The 19,970-nt window shown below is 44.5% G+C and overlaps 1 protein-coding gene across 1 annotated transcript in view; it reads right to left on the bottom strand.

Annotated features, from left to right (window-relative positions):
* The window catches only part of COL26A1 (collagen type XXVI alpha 1 chain), a 170,756-nt gene that overhangs the window by 126,527 nt on the left and 24,259 nt on the right, over window positions 1–19,970 (bottom strand). The window contains 2 exon segments of the mRNA XM_074160721.1: window positions 7,305–7,408; window positions 18,293–18,415. Of these exon segments, the coding sequence (XP_074016822.1) occupies window positions 7,305–7,408; window positions 18,293–18,415 (227 nt within the window).

The following is a 19,970-nucleotide window of genomic DNA, read 5'->3' as shown; positions in this document are numbered from 1 at the left end:
TTCCATATGCGACTGGGAGCGTAGTGTGCACTCCAAAAATTGTCAGCTTTTGTTATAAACACAACCCCACCCTTCCCCTACCACCTCTGACAGGAATCTCTGTAGAAAAGAGAAAAAGGGTGGAGTTTTTCAGGAGAATGTTTTTCATTGTTTTGGTACTAACTACATTTGCAGGACTGACAGCATAAGGTGTCATATCCTTCTTTTAATAGGAGAGGACACAGCACTGGCAACAGCTGCATGAGCTTTCCAGTGTGCTCTGCATTCAGTCCAAAGCCCTTATCCTGGATGGAATTGATGGCTTAGTTAAGTCCCCCAATCTTCTGGCTATTTTCACGTGCCTCTTAATAATAGCAACAATCTGATCTGTTTACAAAAAATTGCTTCCCAACTCATCAGCGCTTACTTGCTCTGTCACTGAAGCAGGTAAAAAGAATCTCAAGAGACTCCCAGCTTCAAGGCAGAACCATCCCATGCCACCTCTAACAAGCAAAAACGAAGACCCTACCCAATTTCATAGACCATCTATTCTAGTAATTCACCATTTTTGGTTTTTCCAGCAATTCCAGGATGATGATTCTTCCACTGTTGCTGCTTCCTAAAGCAGTTTTGCTTTCATCTTCCATGCAACTGTCTTGAGTGTATGAAAACGAGTAGCAGAGTCAGGGAAGAGCCGTACCTGGCATCTGTTCTGTGTAATGGCAGAACCTGCTTTACTAAAGCAGTAGGAGCTCAGAAGATCAAGTCAACTACTGAGGACTTCCTTCTCAAATCTAACCTTCTTCTGCTGCACCCCACCACTTCCCAGAAGACACCTATCAATTAGTTACACCAGCACCTACAGACAAGGCAGAAGTCATTAAAGAAGCCTCACATGCTTGTCTCTTGACAGCACTTGGCAGAACCCTGCCAGCGTGTTGAGAGTGATCCAGGCAGAGCAGACGCACACAGAACCTTGCAGCCTGCTCCTGTGTTAGCCCTACCCAAGGTAAGGTTACATTCACTCCTAATTAGAAATAAAACAAATAAATAGGCAGGTCTATCACTTGTGAATTCACAAATACACAGCAGCAGAAACAGAAAGCATCCAAAATATCTGGGAAAACAAACAAATAGCTTATCAAAATAAAAAAGAATCTCTACATACCAGTAATTTGATGGGAGCTAAAAAAACTAAATGGGACAGTGTAACAGCACAACATACAGCTTTTCTAATTATGTTAAGATAACATCTGCAGATGTTTAGCACTCCAAATATTTTGACATTAGGCGCTGAATAAAATTCTCCCTGTTCAGATTAAAAACGTCCAAAAAAAAAGTGAAACTACTCTGGAATGCAGCGTCAAAGTTGTTGGAAATTTGACAAGGGCTTTTTTTTTTTTTTGACTGTGTATTGAAAGAGAAGATGAACATTTAGAAATTGTTCAAGTAGTCACCCAGCACCGATGCCAGAAAGCGCTCTCAGCAGGCTGTGTATTCTTCCAACAGTGACCACACACTCCAGGAACTCCTCAGAACATTTGATCGAGGGTGACACACACATGTTCTGCCTGAAGCCAGAGGTTGCTGAATGGTCAGTGTGGTGATGGGAGCAGAAAGGAATTGGGCGACACATCGTAGAGTCGTTTGGGAAACTTCTGGTGGGCATTCTGCCTTACGTTGAAGAGGCCACCAGAAACACAAGCAGATGGAAGTGTAACATATGGAAGAGCAGGAGGCATATGCTATAGAAGGAAATATCAGGGTATATACTACCCAACACCTGTGCGTTACTGGTACACAAACACTGTTACTCAAAAAAGCCACATTCATGCATCAGCAACTCCATCAAGAGTGATCAACATATTTTGATGTTTTTTCATGAAAAATTTTTTGAAGGTAGGTTTACAGAGTTAGTTACCACATTTTACTACCTACTTACTAATTGCTTTACTAACTAGATAATTTTTTAGGAAATTCAGGTTACAAGTAATAGTCTATAAAGTGAATTATGTGAATACATGTTATCTAATAAACATTAAACTTTGGAATGAGAAGATATTTTTAGAAGTAAGTTTGCTATAAGGAACTGTTGGACTTTGTTTCAAAGGTCTCAAAATGAGAGCGAAGACATTTCACTACAGGAATTACTGAGCCAGTCTCTAGAAGAGACTTACGTACATCCAAAGGCCTGTGCTAGATCCAGACTTGAAGGGAAGGTACCTCAGTCCGCAATACATTCGCAGCATAAACCTGCCCTGCTAACCGGAGAGCACCAAGGTAACCACCTCTGGGAGAGTTTCACTGTTCAAGTGGAAGCTTTTGCTTTGATTACGGTAGGAGTCAGGCTCTGCTGAAGTGGGAAACCATCACTGTACCAGGATTTAGCAGCAATAGGAACAGCTAGTGCAATGCCTCTCTGACCCCCCACTGCCTTCTCTTAGGTTTTCTCAGTTTCTAAGGGCAAGATGAAAAATGCTCAGTGGCAGCGAAGAGCTCTGCTTCTTGCTGTACGTTAGACACAGACTTAGCTCTCCTGCTTCCAAACAGTGGCTACAAGGAAGAGGAAGAAACAGGAGGAACTGAAGTACTTGACAAAAGGAAAAAACACTCACACAAACTCAACTCCTGAAGGGAACTACTGTGATACGGGAAGTGTTACTCCACACTGTATTTTCCCATAGATTGACAGTTCTACATTTTATGGTTCACAGGGGAGCAAATCAAGTCCTGGAGAAGTGAGGTCCCATCAACACCGCTTTGAATACCCCTCCTTCTAGAGCACTTTAATGGGCTTTCAAACTTTCAGATCTCTAGTTTTGATGTTCATTCTCATGGCCTCATCGAATACTGTATCACAATTGCATTTGCTTGTTTAAGACTTTCCTGGCAGTGTTGCTCTGCATCTCTCTTCCTGAGACCAAGCAGTTCACACTGGTTCACAAAGCTATCATATGAAGGAAAGCCCTTATTTTCTTATGCTGCTTTGAAACACATGGAAATCTAAGAGGTTTGAAAAATATCAGGATGACAAGATGCAAACAATAGTTATTAGAAGTAGATAAAAATATTCTGAGAACTGAAATGAGGAGAGAAAAAAAAAAAAGGAAGTTCTCAAATTAAGCCATTACTTGAACAAGGCTGCTCAAATTTCCTATCCTACTTGTATTCTTATGGAAAGAAAAAAAAAAAAGTAAGCTTGGAATCACAACGGTATCACTTTAGAGGTGCAGAGGTTACTCTTGGAGCTGCTTCTTGCCCAAACAGCTAAGCTGTCTAGCATCAATCTGCTTCTGGGGTAAATACAATACTGGCTACTGTCCCAAATCCAAGCAATACAAACAAACAAGAAAGAAATCTATGTTAGATTTGTAAAGTGAAATAAGACCTCGCCTAGCTGGAGAGCTCTAGGGCAGTGCTGAGCCCCTGAACTTGCTGGGGACACTTTTCCTCTCCCAAGAGACCGCACTTGGCTTTGAACTTTCAGCCATATAGAAAAAAAGGCCGAGTTGAAATGTCAGCATCATCTTGGATTCAAATCAATCAGCTTGATGCATGATTGCAATAGCTAAACCACTTCACCTCTGCACTGCCCTCGTCCATATGTTCTTTATATCAGCAGTCAGCAGACTGGGTGGCTCAGTGGATTCATTTCCTGTCCTAGGCTTGGGCTCTAGTTTAAACAAAACAAAAAAATCCTGAAACTGAAAAATAAAAACTAGCATCTACTGACAGTTAAATTTGCCAGACTTGTTTGCATCAAGTCTCTTTCTCCATCCAAGAAAGCTGGAAGAAACCCTTCAGGAAGCCCTGGTAAAACTGGTGATTTTTAACTATCAATTAGCTGGTCACAGTTCTAACAAAAAAAAAAAAGAATTAGAGACCTTTCAAATGTTGACATACCTTTGGGTGAGGGAAAAGCAATGAAGGGAAGAGGGGAGAGCCCTAAGCAGTGTCAACTTAAAAAAGGAAATAGATTGGAAGCAGCCATGCCCTGCTCAGTAAATTAATAGCCCACTGAGTAGCAAAATCTCCACCTACTTTTAGAGCTAGGCTTCCTCCAGACGATGCTGCTCTTTATCAGCTACAATGCAAGAGTTAAATTTCCAAGATAATTTAAATCTAAACAATGTGCAGCCTTCAGCATTGATGTAGGTGCCTGCCAGCTGGTGACAGTTAAGTGGTTACTTTCTCAAGCTAAACTTATTAGCTAAGGGTCAAGACATTTTGTAAGACTCGAATTGCATTTAACAGCTTGCTCTATCAGTGCACAGTACGTTACTGCCAACGAGGAGTTTTCTCATTGAAGGCGTGTTACAGCAAACCGGTCTCATCAGGAGTTTGCCATACTTTGGGGCTAGAGATCCATGCTGGATGATTTCTGTACAAAAGAAAAGTTGACCTGCCATTTGGGAGATAACCCAGAAGTATGTCGGAAATAGATGTGCTGCAACCTTTGAATGATTGCAAGCTCTTTGACTTGGTTTACTTGGTTCACCCTCCCACCGTCTTATGTTCCCCCATAAAATGCTAACAGAAATAAAACAAATTAAAAAAGGGGCAAGGAAGGCCTCGTAAAAGGACAGCCAGTGAAAATAACCCATCCTCTAGATAAGCTACAGTGGCTCCCCCAAAGACACTGTTCCAGAACAGCACAAAAAAGGAACAAATATCAGCCCTGCTCACTGGGGATTAAAGCAGCAATTAATAGATAGGATCTCTCAAGTCTGAAGATGCAAACACCACCACCAGTCTGAAGAAGGGACCCCACAGCTGTGCCCATGCACACACAATTCTCCAAAGTGCTTGATCAATCCATTATTATCTCCTGGTTTAGTCTGTCCTACTCATGAAAATGTAACCTTGCTATTCCAGGGGCCATAGGGGAAAACAAAAAACCAACAACTTTTTCCTTCAGTCTCTGGAAAGAGGAGACACCTTGAAGTGGAAGCTCACAGCCACTGTAGCTGCCATTCTGCTGACAGTGGAGAACAATAGTGACTGTCAGAGAATTAGAGCATTTGCAACACAGCAAGAAGACAAGTTAAAAATAGTGCAGGTCCAATCTGCCTTCAATCATACCCACCTCACATCAACTTCAAAAACACCAGCTGCACATACAAGTGAAATGAAATATTGAGGTGAAATCTAACTAAAACCAAAAATAGATGAAAGCATTTTGAGGTTCTACCCTGCTAATTCGCTGTGGCTTTGTAATTGCACTGTTTTTGTTTTGTTTCAGTTTAGTTTTCTGTCTTCTTTTGTCTGCTGTTTCCGGAAAAGACCCACACAGATTTAAGCATCCTACCCTCTCAGAGGAACTGTATTTGTAGTAGGAGAGAGTGCAGAAAGGACATAGTACAAAAGGCTGCATATCAGGTTGCCAAAAAGCCCTAAAGAATTCTTCTCAGCCTCTTAGAATTCCAAGTGACACTAACATTAAGGATCAACATAAGGAGCAAGTAAGTACTTCAATTTTAAAATTGATGCCTCTGAACAGCTTGAGGTGCCATATACCCCACTAGTGTCAATATTACTGCTAGAAATTCAGCGGCACAACCCTGCTCTACTAGAGAGGGGTCTTTATTTATTTATTTTCCTCTTTCTTTCAAGAATACGGGACTATCAGTAGTGCCAGATGTTTCAGGGAGAAAAAAAAAAAGGTAAAAAGAATCTCACACATGAAAGTGAGGGCTTGCTACTGGCTTTCTGCTCACACTCCACAGACCATATCCAAGCCCAAAAGAACAGTTCCACCTTGAAAACTGACTGCATAAAATTGTCACCTCGTTCCACAGACCTGCTCCTGTGAGATTGCTGCTGACTTTCTCAAACAAGCTTATGTTGGCTTCTTATTTCCACTGAACTCTGCTGAGACAGATCTGGCACCGCGGGAGGGAGCTGGATTCTCTCCTTTACACCAGCAGCACCACTAAGCTGTAATTATTCACACCTGTCCAAACCTACAGGCAGGAACGGGCTGCACACACCGGCTCCTCGAGTCCCTGGCCAGGCTGAGCCGCGGCTACTTGAGAAATAACAGTTCTGCCACAATCTTTGCATCCCTCTCCCCTGCAGTGACAGGTAAAAATCCTAGCTGCACACAGCAGCTTTTCTTTCCCAGGCTTGCTTCCTTTAGCAGCCTGCTAAAATGCACAGCACTCTCCTGCAGACTGCAATTTAGGGTGACTGCCACTTTTTAAGACTTTTCTTGAGCTTCTGGGAAACTATTGTTTCCCCAGGAGCCTGAAGCCAGCTGCTGTCTGCAACCATCATTCTTTGTGACTGTAACGAGACAACTTCCTAGTTAGAGATTTTCATGAATTGTGTGATTAGCACCAGGAGATTGCAGCACAAAGAAAACAAGGTGCAACTCGAAACAGCAGAGTTTTAGAGATGTTGGACACCCCAGACACCCCCCGCAATGACTCTTCACCACCCAGCAGGGGCAGGCTGTGTGACCTGATGCAAATGAACAGAAAACTCAAGGCTTAGTTTCTCTCCCATTCATAAACCATGAACACTCATGACAGATTCAGCAGATGCTTTAGTGCCTAAACCTGAAACTCAATGGAGAAAAAGGACTAGTTTCAAAGCCCTAGAAGCAACAGTTGAAGCAGAAAACATCAGGAAGAAAAATGCAAGATGTGTCCTTTTTGTCCATCATGATAAGAAAAGGAAAAGACTTCTCTTTCTTCCAGCTCTGGAAAGAGCCCCGTGTTTTCCTCTGTGAAAGATCAGATGCCAAACCCAGAACTGTGTTTTCACGTACACTGTGCAACCTGAATGTTGCACCAATAGGTCAGGGGGCGGGAAGGGAAGTCAGAGGTGCCCAATTTAATTCAAAGCTCTCTGGAAACATGGATATTATTTGTATCCAGACCTTACAGTTATAACTCTTACAAGCAGCCATTCAGGGACCAGCTTTCATCAGCTACAGCAACTGATGGTGATGACAGGGGGATGTGGAAGATAACACAGTGACAAGGAGAAAGTGCATTTTCTGAAGGACTGCGCAATGAGGATGCCAAGCATGAGCACATCCATAAACAGGTCATCCCTGAGTAACCATTTCCTCATTTCTTTCCGACTCCTTGTTCGGGCTTCTTTGCAGGCATTCAGCCTGGTCTATTTTCCAAGACCACCTGACGGAGCTTGTGTATGAGCACTCAAATAATGACTGGAGTGTAGAGAATAGGTGATTTGTGCCTGTGTTTGCGAGGTGTAAAGCAAATTAAGGAGTAAAACCCAACTCAACCCAGCCAGTCCATCTGCATGTCCCCTGGCTGCTCTTTAGGGGCAGGTGTATTTGCTGGATAACTTACCCTCCTCACAGTTGCTCCCCGTGAAGCCAGGACAGCACCTCCACTCCAGCGTGGTCACAGTTCGGTACGACATTTTGTACGTGGGCCTGATGAGAGTCCTGTAACTAACACAAACAAGAAGTCAGCAGAATGCACTTACCTAACTCAAGGGCGGTGTTGCTACTAATTCATGGGATGTCTTCCTGCCTGGATATACCCCCAAAGCACCCAGCCACCCCCAGCTGCAGAAAAAGGAGACACACAATAACAGAGCAAGGGTTTACCACAGTGTCAATCTATTCGATAACCCTTATTTTTCTCCTTAGGCCCTCATACTCTTCTGGCTTTTCCCCACATTGCTCTCCCAAATAACACCAGTATCCTTTGTGAGGGTCTCATTGCAAGTAGCAGAGATGATGATTCTTGTTTCCCTCACTACCTCCACGTGGATTTCTCCAGTATCAGACAAAGGCTGGCATTAGTCTTTCCTCACTCAATACTGGTAGTGTTTCCAAAACATTACTTTCACAAGAATTGCATAAATCTATCAAGTGTCCTCTCTTCTTCCACCCACACCACGCAGGTCTGGGGTGTATCAACACATCAGCATGACAAAAGATCATCATGATACAACATTACATCAGTGATCTGCGCAGAGTCTTTTCCAGCTAGCTGATCTGTGCCTCAGTTTTCCTCACCACAGCGGAGGTTCTGCAGGACACGTTGTTAGCTCTGCATACAGCACCCAGCACCCCCAGGGTCCCAGGTCAAGCACAAACTCTGCCATACCCTGTTGGAAACAAAAGGGCTACCTGCAGACACAAGCAGACCTGTACAAGGCACCAGTAGTTCTGAAGTCAATGCAAACCAGTTGCATAAATGCCTTTTTTCCTTTAAAACAGCAGCTCTTCAAAGCTGGCAAATCAGAGTTTTCCCACAATACAGCCAGACAAGTCACTGCTGCTATTCATGAAGCTAAAAGCAAACACAGAAGTCATACTCTACAAGCTCCCCTCAAAATTCCTACCCTTATTTAACAGCCAAAGGAATTTGGCAGGCACAGGGAGAGGCTGAAGCTTTGGGATTACAGTGTTGCAGGCTGAAGCTTTGTGCTTCTCTCTCAAGGCCAGGCAGACACAAACCCTGAGCACCCGCGTCTCCTCCGGGGAAGAGCCTCCTTCCGCAGTGCCGAGAGCCGCCAGGAGACGGAGCGCTGCCCCAGCCCGCTCCGCTGGCAGCACTGCCCAGTGCTCAGCCAGGCACAAGGCCAGAAGGGAGCTAAAGATTTAATAAGTCTCATCCAAACCCCTCCAAGGGGCAGCAGGCATAGGTGCACATCCAGGCCGGCACCGCAGTGACATTGGTACTGTTATTCTGAAGAGCAGTAACAAAGACTTGCCAGGAGAGGCTGCCCATGTATGCCTTGGAAAGAAGGCAGCAGCTCAGTCATGGTTAACGCGGTGTTTGGGAAACTAATTTCTCAGTGAGCTGTTACTGATTATTTATGCCAGCTGCCAAACACAGAAACCAACTTCTCCTATAGCCACCGGAGAAGAGGGCTGCATAAGCTTCCTTCTGAGCACGTGGCTGCCTGCGCTTGGAACAGCATCGCCCAGTGACGGGAGAGCAACGCTGCCTCCTGAGAACATTACATCCTCACCCTCCAAGCTGCCAAAAAGCACAGCCAGTTACTGCTAGTACTGACAACTGCGATCCAGGCACTTGTCTAATATGAGCTGGACAGAGCCAGCTCATCCCACCTAGTTCCTTGCGCTTCTGCATCCAATGATATTCAGGAGTTTGCAGTCACAAGTGAGTGTGAGGACTTGGCACCACATTGATGTAGGCAGACTTTCAGTGCTTTTTCACCGAGACACCTAAGGCACGAAGACTTCAAGTGTCTTGCTGAGGGTCCCTCAGAAAAGCTCTGGCAAAGTTCAGGAACTGAACCCAAGTCTCCCAACTCCCGGTCCTGGCATTGGACTCGAGACATCTTTCCACACGTAAGCCCCAAACCATCAGTCTGAAGTTCATGACTTTGTCACTAACACCACAGCTGGATTTGACCTTGATGTGAAAGTCTCCAGCCCTGTTACCAGTGTCCGGAGCCAGCTAGTCTCCAACCACACCGTGATTTTAAAACCATGTTTCTGCCAACACCAAGATGTTAAAGCTCTCTCAAACTTCATTATGAAGTGTGGAGAGTGGCTTGAGCCAGACTGGAATCTTGGCAGCAGTTCTGTGTCGGGGAAGTAGCTACAGTTTAATCCTCAAACGAGCGAGGACTTCTCAGGGCATGACAAACGTGGAGCTCAGCTGTCACAGCCTACCACCCACCCTGAATTTCCTGGAAGAGTCCTGACATTTGCAGCTCTGTTCAGCATTGTGCAGTCAGGCATGCGAAGTGGTCCCAGCTTGCTGGCTCCAATTTGCTCTGAAGTTGCTCTGATCTTCATAGCACCATTTTTCCTCACTCATATGACATGGCACCAAGGTCTGTTGTTACAGATATCATCACATCATGCAGATTTCTGACTGCTATTCCAGGAGGGGAACAAAACCAACTCCTTTAGCAAAGCATCACCACTGTCTGATACCTAAAGTGTGGCAATTGAAGAAGAGAGGAAAAAAAAACATGGGGAAAGGAGAAGAAAAGAAGATACCTGTTGAAGATTAGAAGCCTCAGAATGAAAATGGGTGGAAAACACAACAAGCAGAAAAAGGGATTGGTAGCAGAATAGGAAGGCTTTTCCTTTGGATGTCACCCAAGCCACAAACACTGTCACAGAAATCTGCAAAACCACAGTAAGAGAAGAGGTTAGGATGAGCTACAACCTGCACCTCTTTGCTTCCCAGACAGCCAAAGGATGTGCTCAGCAGCAGACATAGTCCCCTCCAGCTGAAGGCTTCCAAGCACTTCACAGAGAAGCAAACAACCAGGGCCTGCCACTCTACTGCAAGAGATGGGCATCGTTTACCAACACATTTGCTGAGGCTCATGGCAAGGTCCTAAGGAGTCAAACACTGAGGGCAGAACCCAGAAAAAAAAAAAAAAAAGAAAAAAATCAATTAGTGGTCACTGCTGTTGACCGCCCAGAAATTGGTATTTTGGGGAAGGAGTACGAGATGACCAATTAACCGATTTGAAGGTAGAAATACTGGAGAGGTCAGGACACACTGAGGGATGGCAGTCAACAAGTCTCACACCTCAGCACACAAGGATATGTTCCCCTTGCTCTCAAGGAAGTGTCACTGAACACAACAGCCAGACATGACACAAGGAACGGAAAGAGTGTCACAATTCTCGGATCAGAGCCTCGAAAGTCAGGTCAAAGAGAAAGGCGTGATCTCTGCCATGACCCAAGCAGGACAGCCTGTCACAAACAGGAAATGCCTTCCCCCCCTTCATGGATTTCCCCTGCCCTTTGACACTTACAAACAAAGTTGTTTGTACACGAAGACCACAAGAGAGGGAAGGCGTGAAACTCATTTCCACATCACAAGAGATGGTTTTGTTAGTGTGATTCATTCAGCCATTGCAGTTTGTGCCTGAGGAGACCTTGGTGACCTTCAGAGGCTTCTATTCATTTTTATTCAAGTTCCAGGTTGCAAGTTTCAACATCACTTCATGTTGGGTTTCAGGATAACCAGAGGAACGAACTTGCCTTTTTGACTTGCAAAGAATCTGGAAACCAAGGAATCCAAGGTTTCTTTTACCTACTATTGTCATGACAATGAAGTCACATATCAACCCTGTCCAACCCTGTACATAATAACTGGCACATTGTCTTTCAAATAGGGACAATACATCTTAGTATAAATAAGTGCTACCTCTGCATTAAAAGAATATCAGAACAAAGCTCATTGCAGTTCCTCTAATTTTTGATACCCATCGCCTGATTTACAGACAAGGATCTAGAATTCCCCACAGAAAATCAGGATGGTCTGAAATCAGACTTCAAATATGTCAGGTTAAGTAGCTGAATCTTAAAGTACTTCACTGCCCTGGAAAGAAGGAAGGGCAAAAAGAGCTGGGCAAGAATTGACATAGAAAAGAGTATCCTGTGGGTGTACCCAGAGAGTCCATTTCTCAGAGAAGCTATGAAGAACATATTTGGCTCTCAACACCACCATCCCCACTCCAGACAGACAATTACAACAATTCTCCTACAGCCTACCAGATACCGATTACACCAGGTAGCTTCTCTGTGGAACACAGACAAGATAATATCACCTCAAACCAGTGCCACAGCTGATGCAGGAAGGAGGAGTACCTTTGCCATCATGTTTGGACCCACAAGCATGGCAGAGACCATGACTCCATCACTCCATGATTCAGACCTGTGCTCCTTTTTTCCTGCAGCCTCAGCCCTTCCAGCTTCCCTAGCACAAAGGCAGTAGTTCCCTAGAGAAGAATGTAACCAGAGGAGTTTCAAATATGCTCCTGCAGACACTGAACAAAAACCAAAACCTGCAGCTGCAGGAGTGTTGGAGGCCATTGTACATGTCCTGCCTTTGCCAAAGAGAAGGAAGAGGATTGTGTTTAACTCTGAGCATGTCTGGTTTGCACAACTTATCAAGATCTTAAAAGCCAGAAAACAGAAACTTATACACCTCCCATCCCAAGTTGTACAGAGCAATACTTGACGGTCTCTTGGTCCCCCTCAAAGAAGACAAAGGACACAAAGACAGATGCTTCCACGCCAGATTAATCATCAGCTCCTGTCTTTATTAACAATTAGATGTCAGTGCTATCACAGAGCAATACTGCACTTTTCTACCAGCAAGGAGGAAGAGTGCCCAGACAGCATGTCTGGGCAAGATCAAAAGGCCTTCAATGAGCAGCCTGAGGACACCTGCACCTATGCACTATCTACAAAGCAGATGGCCCTCCACCCGTGCCCAGCCAGCAGCACACAGGTCCCCTTCTCAAAGCACAGTCATCCACACTGATCCTAAACCTGAGGACACATCTTTATGCTACAGTTCTATTCCCTTATGCACCCAGAGCCTCCATCTATCCTGTTCCCAGGGTCACTGTTCATCCTACATTTATACCCCGTATGTGGATGGGAGAGCAGGCATCTTTGTCCAAGCATATGACTCTGTATCTTGGAGAAAAATAAGGGAATTAAACACATAAACCAGTTTGTGTATAACAGGACTTCAAATAGCAACCCTAATGCACTGGAATAAGCTCTGGGATTTATTATTCAATTGACTGGAAAGAAAGAAAGAGAGAGAAGGATTTCCCTGTGGCATTACTGCTTCTGAAATTGAGGAGAAACATCAGCTACAGGCCAATCTCCTGGGTGACAGATCCCCAACTTCTCCTACTGACCCTGTAGCAATAGAGTCTTCAAAAGCAGAGAAGACCAAAATGGATGAGCCCGCAGAATTTCTTCTTTGTTATTCTGCAAACTAGCTTGTAAAATCCCTCTGGGAGCAGAAATGTGCTCAGTTTAAATGCAAACAACAAAAAAGAAAACCCAACATTCAAAAACACCAAACAGCAAGAATGATCCATGCAAGATCTGTAGCCTGCTTATGTTAAAAACATCATCAAAAGCACAAAGCATTTGTGATAAGCCAAAGCAGCTACAATACTGAAAGGGAAAAAATGAAGCAATGACTTGCAGTTGGAAAGGGCATCACAGCCCAGTTGTGCTGTGCTGCAAGAATGTTCTCCCCTTCCATCTCCCTCATTTTTGAGTGATGTTTGAAGTGACAGATGAGTAGCTTCATGTTTGGGGTTCCAATGGCTCTTGCTAAAGTACGGAGACCAGGTGAGCCCATTCCCGCACAGGACAGCTATAGGTTTCCAGGGGAAGCTCCAGATTCTCTGAAGCCAGAAAGAGCTGCAGAGACAGGATGCTCAAAGGCTGGAGTGAAATAGTTATGTGACCACTGAGTACAGCTAAAAATAGCAGGATAAAAACCTCACACAACCGTGCTGGGAATGTTCATTTTTCTAGGATGAAACAAGTAGGAGGTGATCAGAATATCCTGCCACAATCTAAAGCAGCGTGGGTCCAGAGCAGAGAGAGGGATTTTCACAGCAACAGCAGTTTGAAGCAGAAAACATTTGTCTTCTGAAGACTGTAAGAGTGCATGATCTGCCAGGCTCTTCTTCACATTCATTCACTTCCCAAGATACCGACCACCACAACAGTCATACACAAATACTCTAATCAAAATCAGGGTGATTTTGACCAATTAGTGTACAGCAAGAAGTTGTCCTATTCTGAAAGTCATGAAACACAGTAAGACAAAAGTAGTACTGTTCTTGTCTCATAGGTGAGGTGGCATCACTTGACCCAGGGCACAGGAAGTCACAAAAGCTCCAACAACCGAATGCGAGTCTTAAATCCTCACCTGGCCTATGAGACCACCCTTCTCTGTGAGCCTCAAGGGGCTTAGCATCCTAAGCATGACAGGATCGTGCATTGGCCTGCAGCTGCTGCAGAAAAATGATTGCTCAGGAGAAGGGTTACAATTCAGGTGCCTAGGTTTACTGAGAGCTGGGTGCAGCCATACAGGCAGCAGAGACCTTGAGATTAAGTTGCCAGTCTCTCACCAAGCGAGAGACTTTATCCCTTCCTTCAGACAGATAAATGGCATGCAATTTTTTTAAGTACACTAGGAGCTTCAGCCAGACTGCTGGAAAGTTGCCTGTTCACTTCGTAGTGTGACAAAGCAAAGGCATATCCTATGGCGCGCAGAAGCTGAAGCCTTTACTACACAAATGGAGAGAGTTCAAGAATAGATCTGCTGAGGGAAAGTCTCCAGCCAAGACTACTCCAAAGCAACTCAGCACCCAAGCTAAATAAAGAGTCTGGGGTGGAGGGCAAGAACAGAGAAGCTCATCCCATCCCAGCCAAGATGACGACACTCCTGCAAAAGAAGCACAGCTGCCAGCTTCCCAAGAGCAAGTGAACAGACAGCAAGGACATCACACGGCTGAAGCTGTTAGGCTGGGGATCTCGCAGATCCTCCTCTGTCAAAGGCTTGACCCTGAGCTGCAGTTTGTGCAATAAGGGATAGAAGCATAACACGAATGAATGGGAGACAGGAAATGGATTAAATCCTTGTCTGGCCACACTGATGTCTGCTCGTATACAGAGTCTCTCTAACAGAGAGCTCCTCTCAGCTGTCACCACGAGGGTGAGAGATGCCTTTTTTTTTTGGCTGGCGTCCCTTTCGCTAGTGAGCAGCCTGATAACGGGTGCTGGCAGAATGAAAGGTCTCCCAGATATGGCTGACGCCCTGTAAACAAGGAGATGAAAACTGTTTCGAGTCACAGCTGGGAGAAATACTATAAAGCCAAAACCATGCCAATGGCTTATTAACATTTTTGCATTGCTTACAGTCAAGTGTAACACCTTATGAATCTGGCTGTACCTCTGCTTCAAGCTCAGGCACCAGAAATCTCACTAGAGAAGAACAGGAGAAGACCAGAAGATCTTTAAGTTTGTCTTTTTGGCAAAAGGAAAGCAGATATACTTACATTACCTGAACAACCACACGGATATAGAGAGCATGAATGTTTCTAGGCACTACCAGACCTGGAGTAAGCCTGACATCACCAGAAGCTAGACTTCCAGAAAACCTGAAAAGACAGAGGCGCTGGTACAGAGAAGGTAAAGAGGAAACAGAAACAACATTGTTTGATGGGAATGAAGCACTGGTCCTGTGAAACATTCTTGCTGGACATGTCACGTAGAGCAATGCAGCAGGCAATCATTAAGGACCATAGTCAAAAAATAGAGAAGCTCCTTCATATTACAGGAACGTGCTCAAGGACTAGTGACATAAAGAAGGCATATAATGACACAAGGAATTCTTTGCTTCCACTTCCATGAGGTTAGCATAAGCCCTCTCCTGTGTTTTGCAAAGAGTTGGGACAGGACACAATCAGATTTGATACCAGTCACACTGCTTTTCCCTGTTGAAGGCATCTACTGAAGATATTCTTACCTAAGATGTCCCCCTGAGAAATGAATCCCTTAACCTTGCAAGGTACCAGGGCTTGCAGTGTTTCTGGACTTCAATCCTGCAGCAGCAATATTAGATTAAACACGGCTAGAGGTGTCCTTTGCTGTTAGCAAGAGCCATGGTGGCAAAGGGGCAATCCCACGGGCTCAAGTTCTGCCGCGCCACATCCATCCTTCTCTCTTTGGGAAAGGTTAGTTTGAAGCACAGAAGAGGTAACATTTCCCCTAACCACAGAGCGGTTGTCTTTGCTTTGCACCACGGACAGTATGCGCAGCACAAGAAAAAACAGATTCCCGAGAAAACCAGGACAGCTCCCAAGCAAAAAAAGCAGGGCACCTGAGTTGATTTTTCTGCTCTGTTCATCTTATGTAGGAATTTTTAGAGACCTGTTGATGGAAGTTGTACAGCATGGGCACTGGTATAAGTTTACAAGCCCCTTCAAAGCCAGTTTCTTAGCAGAAAAATAAGGAAAACAAGTGTAACTTGCAAGGAACTGAATAGAAGAGGAACTCAACTGCCTTGTGACTTTGGGGACTGTCTTTCTCATTGCTATCCTTGGCAGTGTTCATCTGAAAACAGGAGATGGGATTCCTCTGGATTAGGAGAAAGACTGGTGTTTCCGGAAGAGGCAATATTCATTTTGGTGAAAGAGGGGAAAATATATTGCTAAGAAGAATAAAATTAAAACCTCAACTTGACTCAGACAAGAGAAAGCCAGTTATCCACACATCCCTAGGTGCTGGCAATATAACATCCCTAAGATGCTGTGCAGGCCCAGGAAATAAGACCCCAACAATACAACATGACTCAGGGTTCCCAAACATTACCCAGAGTAGTTACGTGTCACAAGATCCATCATTTTCAGCGGCTGTTTTTCATTCTGTTATCAGAAGTCAGATGTGCTGCTGAAAACAAGCAACCACTTATAAAAGATGTCTGGGGTGGGGATAACTTATCCGACAGCTCACTCAATTCTCAGGACCACAGTGGCTTCAACTTCATTCCTACTTGTTCTTGGGACTCTCCCTTTTGTACAATGGCAGTACAGGAAACAATCAGGAACCAGCTCATGCTACTCCTGCTTTACCTTTGTTGATAACTGGGTGGGCTCCAGCATTTGTCAGCACCTTTCTGGAGGTCCTTGGGAAAGAGAGGTGTGGGGGTCTTTTTCTCCACTTCATGCAAGAATGTCATACGATGCATGATTAGAGGACAGACAGCACAGTCATTTCCTTGAAAGGGTGCCATTTGCTTTGCTTGCATTTCCTCCCACTTGCAAAGGAAACAGGGCATTAGCATCCTCCATTTTCTCTGATAGGTTTCTTCATGGCGATAATCTTCCAGAAATGCAGCTCCTGTCAGCTGAGCTTTCACCAGCTGAGATCTTAAATATCAATAACCCCAGCTTCTTTCCATGATATTTTCACATAGAAAGAAAAATTGAGAAGTTTGCTGCCATTCTGCATTGTCTCCAAACAATTGGACTCGTCAGGCAAATGAACCAAACTACATTTGAAACTGAAAATGTTCCATGAATAACAGTGTCACAACAGCAGACACTACTCCTAAAGTCTCCGGGTTAACAATGTAAAAATCAACATATATGAATAACTGCAGGAGCCCACAAAAAGGATTTTTACTAGTAACATGATCAATTGTTTGGTATTTAGGAAACTACAGTTATGTTAACAAGGAAAAATAAGCAAGATTTTTGGCAAGTTTAGGAGACAAGGTGAAAGCTCACGAGTTTCTAATGACAATTATGTGCGTAAAAAGTCTGGGAAATTAAAAAGCTTCAACAGAAGTTTGGCCATGACAGCGTAAAATATTAAGTGTTTCAACCACAGCCTTGCATAAAACAAGACCAAAGAGACACCAAAGCAGATATATTACAAGTGAAAAAACTTAGACTGACCAGTGGCCAAGTAGAAACTGGAGAACCAAGTGTGGTAACTGCCACATGGAAAATGCGAATTCCAGATGAAGAGTCACAAGAAGAGATTGGGAAGGTGGATCTCTGGGTATTTAAATGGTAGTCCAACCACATTCTGGCTAGGTTATCAAGTACAAGAGGACCTCAATCAGCGCCCTGTGGGTGAATTTTTTAACAATAACAATAAAATGACTAAGCTTTGTGAGCTAAATTATGGGCTTGTTTACATGGGAAATTGTTATAGAAGCTAGGTGTAAATTTAGAGCACAATAGCTTTTTTCCCCACCAATTCCCAGATGGGTGGGTAACACTATTCTGCTCTGAGAATGTCTTTCAGAGAAGGCAAAGCTCAACAATACAAAGACACTTCGAATATTGAAAGGTGGTAGCTAGGGATAGCTATTTCACACGTTTTTTTTTTCCTTAAATGTAGGTGGATCCCAAGACCATAAATGACTGAAAGGCAAAGCAGACTCAGGGCAAGTTTTTGACAAGTCACTGTCTCTAGGCTTTGTTTCTCATCTGGGGAGAGGGGACATGGTGCTTTCATCCTTTCTCAAGGATACTGAGATGCAGGATAAGAGGTGCTGTAAGGAAATTTCACTCTGAAAGGTCCAGTGCATGTTAACTTTGTCCATCACCAGCTGCAAGGAATTTGATCAAAGCTTTCCAGTGTGTGTGATCAAGAGAGACCCGAGTATGAAGATTTGATACCAACAAGCCACATGGTGACACTGGTCCTGCATCCCTGCTAGCCCTGTTGGATCACACTGCACAATGGTGGACTTGACATTTATTTAGCTTCATACCTGACTAGCAGCAGCCTTCTGTGTGAAGAAGTACAAACTTAGGCATTACGACCTAAGCTACACTTCCACATAGTTTGTTCTTAATACTACACTTACCTTCATGTGTAATTACTCTGCAGCTGACACCAGTGGCATTCTTTGGTTACACCACCATGAAGCAGGATATCCCATTGACCCATTGATCTCAACCCTCTATGCAGTACTTAAAAGCTCACCAACTGAATGAGAAGTGCAGGAAAATTTGGGCAACATGAGACATGAAAGATTTTTACCTCACTAAGTTGGCACAAGGTCCTGGCCACCGGCAGCTCTGGTAAACTCGCTGGATCACCGTTTCTGACCCATTCTGCACTTGGCAGGAAACTGTCCGTGTAACCGTATAGTGACACCAATGCCTGCAGAGAAAAAGGACACTGTTAGCCCCAGTAAGACAACAAGTTGAACCAACATATATCAGCCTGCAGTAAAAACAGACAAAATATCTGGGGGTGGGGTTGTTTGTTCTGCCAGCCATAGCAAGCCTAACTTGCAGTCTTCATTTCTCACCCCACCCTCTCCTCCCAATAGCTGCAGAAAGATTCCCTGCTTCTGCCAACCTGAACCACAAGAGATCCAGTAACGCCTCTTGCTTAGTCCTCAGAGACCAGAGTTTTATAGTTCATAATTTAGTTCTGTTAGTTATCATAAACAATAGGACTTGAGAGAAAAAAAAAGAAAGAAAAAAAATAAGTGTTCCAAATCTCCTGATAGGCAGTTCCAATTGTACTGGTCTTAATTTCATCCTGCTCATTATGGTATCATTCCCCAGCCTCCTGCCACTCTGAACAACATTCGAGTTGGAAAATTCTGCTTTTTGGTGTGGTGGAGCTCATTGTCAGCAGGGCTCGAACAAGTTGGGTGCCGAACAAGTCATATTGCTGTCCTGGTGAGGTTACAGTCTAAAAATGGGCAAAAGAAAATGCAGGCGAGGGAGTGATTAGTGTATTACACTGTCTTATAAGAAAACAAGAGTGAGAGAGACCTGCTCACTGTAAGGTGTATGAGAAGACAGGAACCGCAGCGTCAGCCCTGGGAATCAGGGCCCACAACCCTTTTTCCATCGTCTCTGAAAGTGTCAAGCTTGAAGAGGGGAAAAAGGATACTTTCATTTTCCCCTTTGCAAGCACCATTTGTATTTGCCAAACACCGGTTCATATTTTTGCTTTTGTACCTTAGTGTAGTTAACAGGTTTGAGAGCCACTTTCCTACTGACTGGGGATCAGAACTGGGGTCACTAATGGGAAGTGGAGACACCAGCATGTGCTCCAAAACACACAAAGCGCTTGTGTAAGCATTCACTGCACATACAGAAGAGTCCCAGCTCCTCATACATCTTAAAGCAAGAGCCCCCAGTGCAGTTGATCCCTTCTTCAAGTACCACAGTGGCTCCCCAGCCTTGCTTACCAAAAATCAAACTGCTTGCACAGTGGAAACAGGCACCTGTACATCTCCTCCTTCCCTAACCCACCTTCCCCACAGCAGTTTAGTTTTTCCAGTATTCACCATTTAGAGCATTTGATATTTTGTTTCCTTTTTGGATTCCCCTCCTACCTCCGCAGGATGCTCCCTGCTCTCTGGATAACTCTCATTTCCATGAATAGGAGGTACGATTGCCAGCGGCTGAGCCGAGCACTGCAGACCACAATGGGCAAGCTGGGGCCAGCGGGCTACTCACTCAACCTTCGGCTACGGCCAGATGGGTAAACTGGGGCACCCAGAGACTGGGTGGCTTTCTGCCCGGTGCCATCGAGGCCATCAGCTGCATCAAGGTAGAGCCATGCAGCTTTCCCTGCAGATACTGCTCCTGCTCACTGTAAACCTGCTTGCGATTCCTCATCCCTGAAGGGGTTCAAGGCCAGGTCAGACGGGGCTTTGAGCAACCTGGTCTAGTGGGAGGTGTCCCTGCCCAGG

This window comes from Numenius arquata, chromosome 18, assembly GCF_964106895.1.
Source record: "Numenius arquata chromosome 18, bNumArq3.hap1.1, whole genome shotgun sequence".
NCBI classification, from domain to species: Eukaryota; Metazoa; Chordata; class Aves; order Charadriiformes; family Scolopacidae; genus Numenius; species Numenius arquata.
Note: the sequence above shows the minus strand (reverse complement) of the source record. Positions and strands in the feature narration are given on the sequence as shown.